Source organism: Hemiscyllium ocellatum, chromosome 19 (assembly GCF_020745735.1).
Source record: "Hemiscyllium ocellatum isolate sHemOce1 chromosome 19, sHemOce1.pat.X.cur, whole genome shotgun sequence".
In the NCBI taxonomy this organism is placed as follows: domain Eukaryota; kingdom Metazoa; phylum Chordata; class Chondrichthyes; order Orectolobiformes; family Hemiscylliidae; genus Hemiscyllium; species Hemiscyllium ocellatum.
The window spans coordinates 58,702,809-58,715,612 of record NC_083419.1 but is presented as its reverse complement, the minus strand read 5'-3'; the positions used below and the strand labels follow the sequence as shown (position 1 = coordinate 58,715,612).

The 12,804-nt window shown below is 42.2% G+C and overlaps 1 protein-coding gene across 5 annotated transcripts in view; it reads right to left on the bottom strand.

Moving 5' to 3' along the window:
• Positions 1-443: 443 nt before the first annotated feature.
• Positions 444-12,804, bottom strand: part of prickle1b (prickle homolog 1b) — a 142,834-nt gene continuing 130,473 nt past the window's right edge. For all 5 annotated transcript variants that reach the window (XM_060839959.1, XM_060839962.1, XM_060839961.1 and 2 more), the window contains exons 4-8: positions 11,895-12,032; positions 9,680-9,883; positions 6,585-6,771; positions 4,221-5,078; positions 444-2,689 (exon numbers count right to left, since the gene is read on the bottom strand). In XM_060839959.1, coding sequence (XP_060695942.1) covers positions 1,836-2,689; positions 4,221-5,078; positions 6,585-6,771; positions 9,680-9,883; positions 11,895-12,032 — 2,241 coding nt within the window. In that variant the 3' untranslated portion in view covers positions 444-1,835. The remainder of the gene's footprint in view (positions 2,690-4,220; positions 5,079-6,584; positions 6,772-9,679; positions 9,884-11,894; positions 12,033-12,804) is intronic.

Here is a 12,804-nt window from a genome sequence, read left to right as displayed (position 1 = left end):
ACCAACTGGAAATGCACATGACTCAATAAGCATTACATTAACAGGCATTTATCTCACCAGTCTGTGCTGTTTTGAACTGCAATTTCAGAAGATCGAACAACATTATTCTAACCAACTGTGTCACCCAGTCTCCGGTCCTTATCTGCAGGGAAAAGTAATCTGAAAGCAACTTCTACACTGAATTGGAAATCCTTTATCTTCCAGTTCCAATTACAAACTGTCTGTTTCCCCGCCCAAGTAATGAGAATACAATAGCAGGAAACAGATATTATCAACAAGTATTTTTTAAAAAAACAAACACAATTTTTGCAAGACTTTCATCTGTCTGGGTTTTGTTAGGAGAATCACATCTACCAATTACTAAAATTGTGTTTCTAATCAATCAGATTCACTGTGCATTTCTTCTATTTATTGAATGCAGTGCAATTTAGAAACAAATTGGGTTATCTTACAATAACATTTTTTATTAATTTTATTCATCTACATGTTCCAGTTTTTACATTTATACATCAGTTTGATATTTCTTTACATTAACTGATTCTCACTGAGCTCTTGTAACACAGCAAGGACACCCCAGTTCTGCAACTGTGCAGGACTATTAATACTCTGCATGCTGATGATTCCAGCAAGAATTTAATTGAACCAACAACCGGGGGGGGGCAACGTTTGCTGTCATAAAAGCATAAACACGCGCGCGCGTGCGCGCGCACACACGCACACACACACACACACACGCACACCCTAATGACAAAAAGCTAAACTGTTACTTGACAAGGAGTCATTATGAAACCAAATATAACGTTGCCAATTACTTCATTACATCTATTTCTTACAACCAAAGATAAACGACTTGTTTTGTAATTCAGGGATATATAAAAATATCAGTTCTTAATCTGAACTGTACAATATATACAGTATTTGCACTGTTAAATTATGATTAACATTAGTTACTAAATCCTACATTTTAAATACCAACATTTTTCTTTGATCGCTGCTACTTTTATGCCTGTAATATTGAGAATTGGGAAGCAGATTTGCGCTCAGCCTGACTTTCATTATTGCCCATTGGTCACTCAGCAACTTTTGCTTTGCCTTTACATGCTCATTGCAAACACCTTAATAAAAGTGAACATTTAACATTATAATACAGAAAGCACCAATAAAGACATATTAAAACAGGTTACAAAGTTAAAAGCTGTTAAGACTAGTTAAAACTTTCTGAAAGTATACACTCAACAGTATGAAGTTCCGTGTTGTACTGGTTGATTGAAGAACTATAAAGAGAGGGGGTTTGCTCAGGGGGTCTGAGTTGCTGTGGCGACATCACCTTTTACATGCATGTTGTACGTATCTATGTATCACTGTGGACAGTGACATAAGAATGTTTCTTTGTCCATCACATGGTTCACCAGGAATCTATCCAGCTGATACTGCCTCCATTGGCATGGGAAGAATTTACTGTTCACAACCAACCTGTTTTGCGACATACTTATGCACCTTCCTTGACCATTAAGCCCTGGAGTGGGACTTGAACCTGTACCTTCTGGCTCAGAGACAGGGATGTTACCCAATCCACTGCTTATTAGTAGATAGTCAGTGAAAATACAGAAACAAGTGAACCGCTACAAGTGTAAACAATAGTGTGTTTATCCACAACTGCCGTGTCAGTCACTCTTGGCTTTAAAGTGGAAAAGTAGCAGTCTGACCAGCAACTTTGTCTCTGGGTGTTCTGTAGTTTCAAATGAACTTATAGGTTGCTTTAGTAACACCATCTGAATTCACAGAGTAGTAAGTGGGAAAGGCTCCTTGCAGATTTGGTTCATACACATTCTGCTCTAGGAAATTATACAATTTTTCCCTTTGTGCCCCTTTTTCTTTTTGGATTTGGTGGTCCGTGACCCAATACTAGAACTCGCCAGCACCGATGACGGCCCTGCAAGATCATCCGTATAATACTGGTATCGTTGGGCCCTGGGCTGTGGGATCGGTTGCCCAAGGAAGTAACCTTCTTCTTCTGAATCGGAGGATGAAGAGGAGCAGGTTGAGCACCAGGAGTCATCATCCTCCGCATACAAGCCAAGAAATTTGTCCACAACTTGGTTCTGCAGGGCGTAGTCTGGGTTATGACTGTACTGCCCATACAGTTCCTGGCTTTGAACGTATGCCCGCCTTTCATGCGAGACTTTGACTTGGGTTAATTTTTCACAGTCCTCTGGAGGGTAAACACAAGGCCTTTCTCGGGGACTTCTCCTCTCCGTCACCAGATGGAGGGCATTGTCAGAACGGGACTTCCTGCTCTTGCGGCGACGATGATGATGCCGATTGGCGTAGCCGTCAAGGTTGTATGCGCGCCGGCGAGTTCTCTCGCTCATCGGAGGCTGCCGGATTTCGATCTCCTCGTAACTCCTGTTGTCAATGACGTCATCAGAAAACTTAACTTGCTGGGGCCTTGACTGGGACTTTGATCTTCTCAGCATCGGATTGCAGAGTGGCTTTCGCTTCTCCTCTGGGGCCATGACCTGACAGAGTTCGGAGGTCAAACTCTTGAGGGATTCTGTGCTGCGGTGGCGCATTGAGGAGTTCATCGTCCCCATGTTACTCATTTTCTCACAGTCATTCTCAATTTCTTGGAAATCCTGGAGAGCAAACACAGATGATCGTTGCTGGTTGTCTCCATCTACTGATGCGCCTACCAAAAAAAAGATCAGCAAGGATAAATAATTTTAATTGTTATTTAGAAAATATCATTACTGTGTTCCAAAACTGAAGAATGTTTAAAATTATACAATTAATTTAGAGATTTACAGCTTCTTTTGTGTCTCCAAAGTACCATAAAACCACTCATTTCTTCATTATGACTGTTCAGTAATGCTACTAACATTGCCATTGCATTGTATGCATAAAATTTGTTGGAATCTCAGTGAGACAATTAAAACTAGTTTTCAACATGACTTGCATCTAATTAGATTGCAGCAAAGTTCAAAGTAGGTTTAAGACTGAGATGGATAGTTTCTAGAATATCAAGGGGATCATGGGTTGTGGGGAGACAGTGGGAGAAGAGGGTTGAGAAACCTATCAGCCATGATTGAATGGCAGAGCAGACGCGATGGGCTGAATGGCCTAATTTCTGCTCCTATATCTTATGGTCTTAAAACCCCGAGAGAGCAATTTTTTTTTTGAAAACTTGTATTTACACATTATCTTTCACAGGTATAGGCTTCACAATCAACGAATACTTTTAAATTGTAGTCAGTGTTGAAATATTGGAAATATGACAGTCAGTTTGTACATAGCAAGCTCAGTCAAATGATACCATCATAATGATCAAATAATCTGCTTTGCTGGTACTGATGGAGGGTAAATGTTGACCTGTTTCTTTATGCACAGAAAGCTTAGATGTCCAGTCCTTGTGAAAAGCACTACAATTAAATACAAGCCTTCTTCTAAAATTGAGCTCAAGCCAAGACTCTGTATCCAAACTTGCACCAATCTGTACACCCCCTACCTCTGTGCTTACTGAGCTACTCTGAAGCATTTGTGGACCAGGACCCAACTTCTAAAGTTTTTCTTCTTCTGTTCAGTTCTGTCCATGGCCTCGCTCCTTCCTGTTCAATCCTGCAGACATCTGAAATCTCAGTGCTCCTCTAATTCTGTCATTTTGTGGATCTCTGACTTGCATAAACAAAACATTTGCAGTTACACCTACATCCCCAACTTCCCTCCTTAAACCTCCCTGTGGTTTCCCACCTCCCTCTTCTACATTGCAACACTTATAATCTGAACTGACACCTTATGCAGACTCTCAGTACCCTAAAGGTATTACATAGTGGCAGGTTATTGTTGTCAACATAGTTGGTTAAAAAAAAGTGTTTAACACAGAGTAAAGCAATGGTGTGCTGTATTTTTAAAATATCTGCTCTGATGTTGCATCATTGTTGAACTCAAGATGATTGAAAGTGATGTCTTATTTAAAAAGTAAATTAGAACATAGAACATAACAGCACAATACAGGCCCTTCCACCCTCAATGTTGTGCTGACCTATGGAACCAATCTGAAATTCAGGTCAGCTATTTAGTTACTGAAATTTAGAAATATTTCTTCTGATATATTTGTAATTAAGTGACCATAATTCTTAAATTAATACAAAAATTCGTTTTCTAAAATAATAAATATTCATTAATTTTGATATTAGTAATTAAGATGTTCAAGAGTTTGGTACCTGTGATATTGGACAGGGCTAGAGAGTCCACAGAATCTCGAACACTTTGCTCAGCTGGCTTTAACTCATTCGTGAGGCATTCCAGTGAATCTTCGTACCACTGGTTCTGGTCATGATTGTAGGCGGCTGCACCATGATCAATGTCAAGCTCTTGGATCTTGCGACTGCTGGCAGGTCCTGGGTGGCTCCCATAGGCAGAGTCTCCTAGATTATCTTGGGATTGTGCCCAGTACATGTTGGATTCATACTTCGTACTTACCAAGCCTTGGCCATTACGGCCATTCAGTTCCATTTTAGTTTTGCCTTCGCTGTCTGATATCCAGTGCTTGGCGTCTTCACTGAACTGCTGAAAGACGCCCCGACTGCCAAACTTAAGCAGTAGCTGGGTCATGTAATCATCGTGCTCGGCCCATTCTTCATGTTCTTCAGCTGCATCGGCCTCCACTCGGCCCTTCCAGAAATGATTGTTGCTGAGACTCTCAGCTGGGCTGTTGAGGCTGAGGGCGTCCATTTGTTGAGATAAAGGGTCGTCGCCCCTGTCAGAGAGATCGGGGCATTTGTAATTTACCGTCGGTGAAAGCAGCAGTGACTGCCTGCACTGGTCCGCAGACTTGCTGCTTTTTCCCAGTCGCACACTCCTCCTGGACTCTCTTGACCGCGCAGACTGGAACGCAGAGTCAGAGGAGTCCGAGGCGTGGACGTCTTCGCCCATGCTGCAGGATTTCGAGCAGAAAATCTGACCTTGCTTTGGGAGGAATGGGCACCCCAGAAGCGAAGTCCTGCACTGGGCACAGCAAAAGCATTTGTCGGTGGCATGCCAATGCTGCCCATCATACGTCATCTGTGCGTGATCAACTCCTGCAGTTAAAGGAACCTTCATTTAGACAAACGCAATAAGCAATTTGACATTATTTAGTTTTTTACTCAAGTTTACACTTATGAAATTGTACCTAAATACTGAAAAGTGGGGATATGGTGGCTCGTGGTATTATCGCTGGATTGTTGACCCAGGTCATGTTCTGGGGGCTCGGGTTTGAATCCGGCCATGTCAGGTGGTGGAACTTGAATTCAATAAAATCTGGAATTAAGAATCACCTGATGATCATGAATCCATTGTTGGAAGGACACATCCTTTAGGGAAGGAAACAGCCATTCTTATCTAGCCTGGCCTACACGTGACTCCAGACCCACAGCAATGTGGTTGACTCTCAACTGCCCTCTGGGTAATTAGAGATGGGCAGTAAATGTTGGCCTGGCCAGCAATGTCCTCAACTTGTGAATGATTTTTTTTAAATCACTGGAAACAAAGTACATAGCATATCCCTAAGTATTTTTACAGTCAATGTTCCTGATGTACAGGTTAGGCTGTGCCTTGTCATTCAATGCAAATTCAACACTACATGAACTCTGGGTCAGAGGTGGGTTTTCTGTGTGAGTTTTACAAATCTGCTGCACTTTGTCCGTTCATAAGGATTTAATTTTGAATCATTTGGCAGCTCAGCCCTTGGGCATATTTTGGGATTAGAAAATGCAAGAGACAGCTAATGGAGTTTTGTTGAGCTTAGACAAAGCTTCCTTATCTGTTGGCAGCTGATTAGATTAGATTAGATTCCCTACAGTGTGGAAACAGACCCTTCGGCCCAACAAGTCCACACTGACCCTCCGAAGAGTAACCCACCCAGACCCATTTCCCTCTGACTAATACGCCTAACACTATGGGCAATTTAGCATGGCCAATTCACCTGACCTGCACAACGTTGGACTCTGTGAGGAGACCGAAGCAAACCCATACAGACATGGGGAGAATGTGCAAACTCTACACAGGCAGTCACCTGAGGCTGGAATCGAACCTGGGTCCGTGGTGGCGTGAGGCTGCACTGCTAACCACTGAGCCACCGTGCCACCCTATTAGGTTGCAGCAAGTTCCCCTTGGCCCCGTGACTGCTGTGCTGGCCAGTAATATTTCCATGGGGTCCTTAACCAAGCCTTCTTGGTCATAATCAAGTGACTAGCCCAAGTTTGCTGAAGGTATGTATCAAATGGAATCTGAATAACAGTCCATCATTGTGGACAATGTAAAGGATCTGACACTATCACAGTTTGACATCTGGTCTTTTTCTTTTGCTTTCTAACAACCAGCCATCGACTCCAAGATGGGACTGGTTATGTACAAACAATATACATATTTCTCTCTTGCTAGGTTGCTAAAATTTTATCTCAACCTTTTGATAGTTGAAAAAAAAATCAGCAGCTGTATCTCATTCATTGCACAAAAACCAATTATGCGCGGGTATACTTTAAAGGAAGTGGGGTTTTTAAATTGCAGCTAAGCAGTACATAAATGAGAGAAGGAAACTGGATTACCTATATGATCTCCACATGCTTCGCAATATTCTGCGTACAGACTCTCGAAGCAGCCACAACAGTACGGGCGCCCATCCTTCATAATATATCTCTGTCCGCCCAGAACTGTTTCACACTCAAAGCAGCAGAAGTGCTTCATGTGCCAGTGCCGGCCTTCAGCCTCTGTGCATTCATCGGCAAAAATAATCTGAAATTCCAGAAGAATGCTTTGTTAGGCAACTATCCAAATCTCCGAGGTGCCGCATGGATCTCTCCAGTTCACATTTAAACTGAAATGTAAATAAATATGCCATCTTTGAAGACTAAGACCAGGAAAAAAAAACCCACAGTGTCTCTTTTGTATGTCCTTAGAAACGCCATTAAGATTACACAAACGTTTTCTGCTAACTTCGAGTTAAATGTTAGTCAGAGGATGGAACGAATACAGTGGATGGATCGTGCACTTGAATCACAGCTAGGATTCGATAACTATTTGGTTCTATGTGAATAACCTGTAAAATGTATATTTGTAGATTGTCCCAAGAGAATAGAGTGTTCATTCAAGTGTAGTTGCATGTGCTCCTGTATTTTTATTGCCTCACCATTGGCAGCTATGCCTTTAAGATCTGGACTTAAGCTTTGGCAATCTCTCTTAACTCTCTCCTCGGAAATATTCCTTAAAGTCCTCCTATTTGTGTGCATTTTTGGTCACTTGATCAAAAAATGTAACATTTATTTTCAATAACACTGTGTTTGTGATGTTTTATTACATTACATTCTGCAAGTCGCTGGGATTGTTCCAGTGAAATTAGTCCCCGACCACTTCCACTCTCCCCACCAGCGTTTAGGTTGCACTGAAGAAAGTTAAACAGTGCTTGGATTTGTGTAGCCTCTTGTGTTGAAATGTTGTTGACAATTAATTCTGCTAGTTGCAATGCAGTACCCTCACCACATGTTAGCCATGGCTCAGTTGGCTACTTCCTTGCCTCCATATTTGATCAGAATTTCATATCTTGGGCAGAACATAAGAATAGTACTGAGTGGGTGCTGCACTGTCCAGGACACTATCCTTCAAATGAGATGTTGACAGAGGCCCTGACTGTTCTCTCAGTTAAAATTCTGAAGCAAAGGGATGGGAGAATTGCCTCTGCCTCCTGGCAATATTTACCCTCGCAATCAAGATCGTAAAACTGACGCAAAATAGAAGCAAAGTACTACAGATGCTGAAGATCTGAAATAGAAACGGAAAGTGCTGGAGAGACTCAGCGGTTCTGAGGGCACCTGTGGAGAGAGAAGCAGTTAACATTTCAAGTCTGATAGGGCTCTTCATTGGGTAAAGATTACTTCATCGTTATCACATAGCTGTGTGGGTGCAAATAGCTGCCTTTCTGACAGTACAACAGTAACTGTACTCAACTCAACTTGTATGGCTTTGACTGCAAGACACATGACTGTGAATGAGGGAGTCTCTTCCTTGTTATTGGTTAATGACACAGTCAATCCGTGCCAACAACTTGTCACAGAGGGAGATAAAACATCAGTTTTCGGTCCCCGCCGCCCGACTCCCCACCTCTAGGATTGGCTGAGCAAGGAATGTTTGGCCCTGACCCAGCGACATTCCATCCCTCTTCTAATAAAAACTGAAAGGACTGCGGATGCTGAAAATCGGAAACAAAACAGAAATTGCTGGAAACACTCAGCAAGTCGGGCAGCATTTGTGGAGAGAAATCTGACTTCGCGTTTCAGGTCGAGCGACCCTTCCACAAAGCCAGTTGTCGGAGAGTCATAGAGTCCTACAGCATGGAGACAGGGCCTTGGCCCAAGCTGATCAAAATGTCCATCCACACTATCCCCATTTCCCTGCCCACATCCTTCTAAACCTTTCTTACCCGTGTTTTTGTTCGATCGCCTTGTAAGTGTTGTTAATGTACCTGCCTTAACCACCTCCGCTGGCAGCTCATTCCATATGCAGACCATCCAAGTGTAAAAGAAAAGTTGTCCGTCTGGTTCTCTTTTATTCTTTCCTCTCTAACGTTAAACTGATGCCTGCTAGTCCTGGATTCTCAACTCTGGCTTAGTGCATTCACCCTATCCATGCCTCTCACAATCTTACACACTTCTATAAGATTACTACCCCCCCCCCCCCCCCGCCAGACTCTTACACTCTTAAAGAAAAATATCCCAGATTGTCCATTCTCTCCCTATAACTCAGATCCTTATTAGTTTAAATCCTCCCGAACACCTCTAGCGAAATCTACCCATCAGTATATTAGTCCCCTTCCAATTCAGGTGCAATCCATCCTTATTGTACAGGTCACTTCGACCCCAGAAGAGATTCCAGTGATGCAAAAATGTGAATCCTTCTCCCCTGCACCAGCTCCTCAGCAGCGCATTCATCTGCTCTATCCTCCTATTCCTGCCCTCACTAGCTCGCAGCACTGGCAGTAATCCAGATATTAATGCTCCTCAAGGACCTCCTTTTTGAATTCTTGCCTAACTCTCCATATTCTCCCTTCAGAATCTCATCCTTTGCACTTCCTGTATCGTTAGTTCCAATGAGTACAACAGCCTCCTGCTGGTCCCGCTTCCCTTTGAGAATATTCTGCACCCTCTCCGAGATATCCATGACCCTGGCACCAGGGAGGCAACACACCATTCTGATGTCTTGCTGTCAGCTGCAGAATCGTCTATCTGTGCATCTAACTAGACAGTCCCCTATCACAATCATAAATCAGTTGGCTGGTTTGCGATGCCGACACCACTGACCGAGATAACCATGAAGGCCTCTCTGTCCCAGCCCTTCGCATCATCTAAGGTGCGATGACCCTCAGGTTAAACCACCACCAGTCATCCCTCTTAGATGAGGCAGCAGTCTGGTGGGATTATGGGGATATTACCTTGGAAAATGGCTGTAAATTTTTTGCATTGTTCTGAACTAGAGAAAAGGTGCTATACAAATGTAAATTGGTCTCTCTCCCAAATGCTGTGACAGCACTCCATTTTAAACATCCCATATTGCATCTCCCAATCATTAAAGAAAGAAGACAGCTTCTAAGATCAGTCAGCCTGCAGTACACTGTTAATTCAGTAATTTGTTCACATACACCTTATCTCACCTCGTCACAGGCAGAGCAGCGGGGTTTCAGAAGTTCAGCGTGATGCCTGCCACAGTGGATTTTCCTGTCTTGGTAAAAGTAGATGAGGTCAACGAGGAGCTCCTGGCAGGTTGAGCAGATAAAGCATGCTGGGTGCCAGCAAACAGCAGAACCAGCTCTGGAGGCGAATATTGCGACCTCACCTCCTTTTATCTTCTCCTTACACTGGAAGGCACAATCGAGAGGTTGGAAGTCAGGTGTGGGGCATTGAGGGTGTAAAATAAAACCTGCACTCACATTCCTGCTCCTGCAACATTACACTGACACAGGTTCAATTACCTCAGAAAAGCTGTTGTGGAACTAAGGTGAGAATGAACACTAACTCGTGGTCCCAAGTAAACCTAGACCATGATTTGTCCAGAGTCAAATCTGCAGGCTTATCAGAATTGTTGAAACCATTATTCTGTTATCACAGCCACTTCAACAAGAGATGTAGTCACCACTCAGGTGTTTACAAACATCAAAAGGTTTCATGCCAAAACTAACCATCTTTAAAGCACAGGACCCCAAAACTATTCTTCAGATCTGCAGCTTGAAAGGTTTAACCACATACCTAATTCTTTCCTGGTTTTCAATGGGATTCAAAGCTCCTACAGGTACATAAAATGGCTCATTCTGTGAAGTTTGGGAGAGACAGGTGGTATAAAACAGCACAACAGGATGGGAAATGTCTATTCCCCAATATATTGTTAAGTCCCTCATTAATTCATCTAAATGTGTCGATGGGCTTCTTAATAAACTGTTTCAAAGGAATAACAGTCAATCATCGCAGTTGGGATTGCATGGTACATATAACGCTCTGTTTTTTCATGCAAGTGAAAATTAAGCAGGTTGCTCTCATTTAATATGCTTCCAGCAGTAAACCCAGCAATTACGTTTTCTTTTAAACAATTTATCCCCTTTTCTGAGACTGATACAGTTGGGAAAAAGAGTAAGTCAAACAGGCAGGAACAAAGTGGAGAACAAGCTTGTTCCCTCTTTGCTGGGAAACAGATTTACAGATTTGAAGGTGCAGTTTGGTACCTTGTGTTATCCTGAGGGATTATTATAGGTGAGCTAATTTTGTTCTCATCAGATTTCCACTACCATGCTGTCCTATTGGAATTGGGAAACACTTGAAAACCTATTTTAATTACTGCTTGGCCAATAACATCTTAATTCAAGGACACTGTTGTAGCATTTCAGCTGAGATCATGTGACTCAGCTTCCTTTATACGTTTCCATGGAAGGTGTGTGGGCAGACCAGGACTGCATGTGACCCAGCCCTAATTGCCTTTGAACTTAACAAATCGCTCAGTTATTTTAAAGTCAACAACACTGCTGAGAGTCTGGAATCGCATGTAGGCCAGACCCAGTTAGGAAGGCAGAATTCCCAGTTGAACCAGATGGGTTTTTATGTCACTTCATGGCCTCTTTACTGAAACTAGCTTTCGATGAAACGAACTGAAATTTCACCAACTGTTGCATTTGAACCCATATCCACAGAGCGCTCTGTGGGCCACAGGATTCTTAATCTCATGATATTATGGCTATGCCACCTCCTGCCCGCAGTGCCAGGTGGAAGAAGCAAAGCATAAAGGGAAGGCAAGTATGATCAATCCTATTGGGAATGAATCGTGGTAATAACCCTTAGTTGCTGCAATATGATGGGATAATAAAGTTATTTGGATTTGTAACATATTACAATTTTAGTTAATCACTTTTCCCATGTAAATTAATTGGTAAAATCAGTATAAAGACCAAAATATATCTAATTTAGTAATGGTAGAAGCATTATAATTTTCTAGTGATCCATGGCTACGTGGATGTCAGATGAGGATAAGATTATAGTCATAGTCATAAAGTTGTACAGCATGGAAACAGACTCTTCATCCATGATATCCTAAATTAATCTAGTCACATTTACCAACATTTGGCCCAAATCCCTCTTAACCCTTATAGAGTCATAGAGATGTACAGCATGGAAACAGACCCTTCGGTCCAACCTGTCCATGCCGACCAGATATCCCTTCCTAGATTGTGATCAGGTGTTAAGCCTTTGAGATTGAAATGCCTGCAAACGTAAGGTTAGGTGGTTCACAATGATCACCTGTATTGCTTAGAACCACTGCCATCATAAATAACTCATTTCAAAGGAACAGAATATGCTGCTTGTTTGATTATTGCTCCCTTGTACCTGATCACAAGCAATATGCGTTTGAACTCTTGGTAGCTGTTTGATAGTTCCTCTTCCCAGTGCATCTTTCTTCCTCTGGGCACTGAAGAGCTGCAATTCTTTCCTTTCTTCCTCACTCAGAGATTGACAATAACGCACCTAAAAAATATAGACAAGTAACTTAAAACCTGCATCAATTAAACCAGTTCTGAAGCACTTAAACGTAGTAATAGACGGGCCCCCAGTGGGTCCATATTAATTGCAGATGAGCTGATCATTTTCCAATTAACAAACATTGAGAGAAATGTATATTGATTAAGGAAATACAGCAAAGATTGCAATAAAGGCAAGCTTTATCTAAATAATTTGCTTGAGCTTTCTGAAGAAGTAATGGAGAGGGGAGAGAAGGATAATGCTGGTGATGCAATCTACATGATGCTGGTGATACAAAAGCTATTTGATAAAACTCTCCATGACAGGCTCATCAGCAAAGTTAAAGCCCAGGGACTGCAAAAGGATAGTAGTGGAAGGGGTATATAATTGGCTAAGTGACCAGAAATAAAGGAGAGTTGTGAATGGTTGTTTTTTCTCAGACTGGAGCCTTATAGTCAGGTTCCCAGGAGTTAGCATCATGAACACTGCATTTCTTGACATGTTTCTCAATGATCTAGACTCGAGTGTTGCTGCTGTTTGTAGCTACTCCAGCCAGGAGATCTGTTGGCATGGGGTGCCATTCTTGTCAAGTCTTTAAACCATCATCATATTTCCACTGGAGCTCATCTGCAATTCCTCTATGACATCCAACATCCAACCACCTCTAGGTTTCTTCCCCCCTCCAGTTTGACCTTGAGAAGAGATCTTTATTGATTTTCAGCTTTGAACAAATGGTCAAAATACTAGCATTTTCTTATCTAGATGTCAGTTTTTTTTC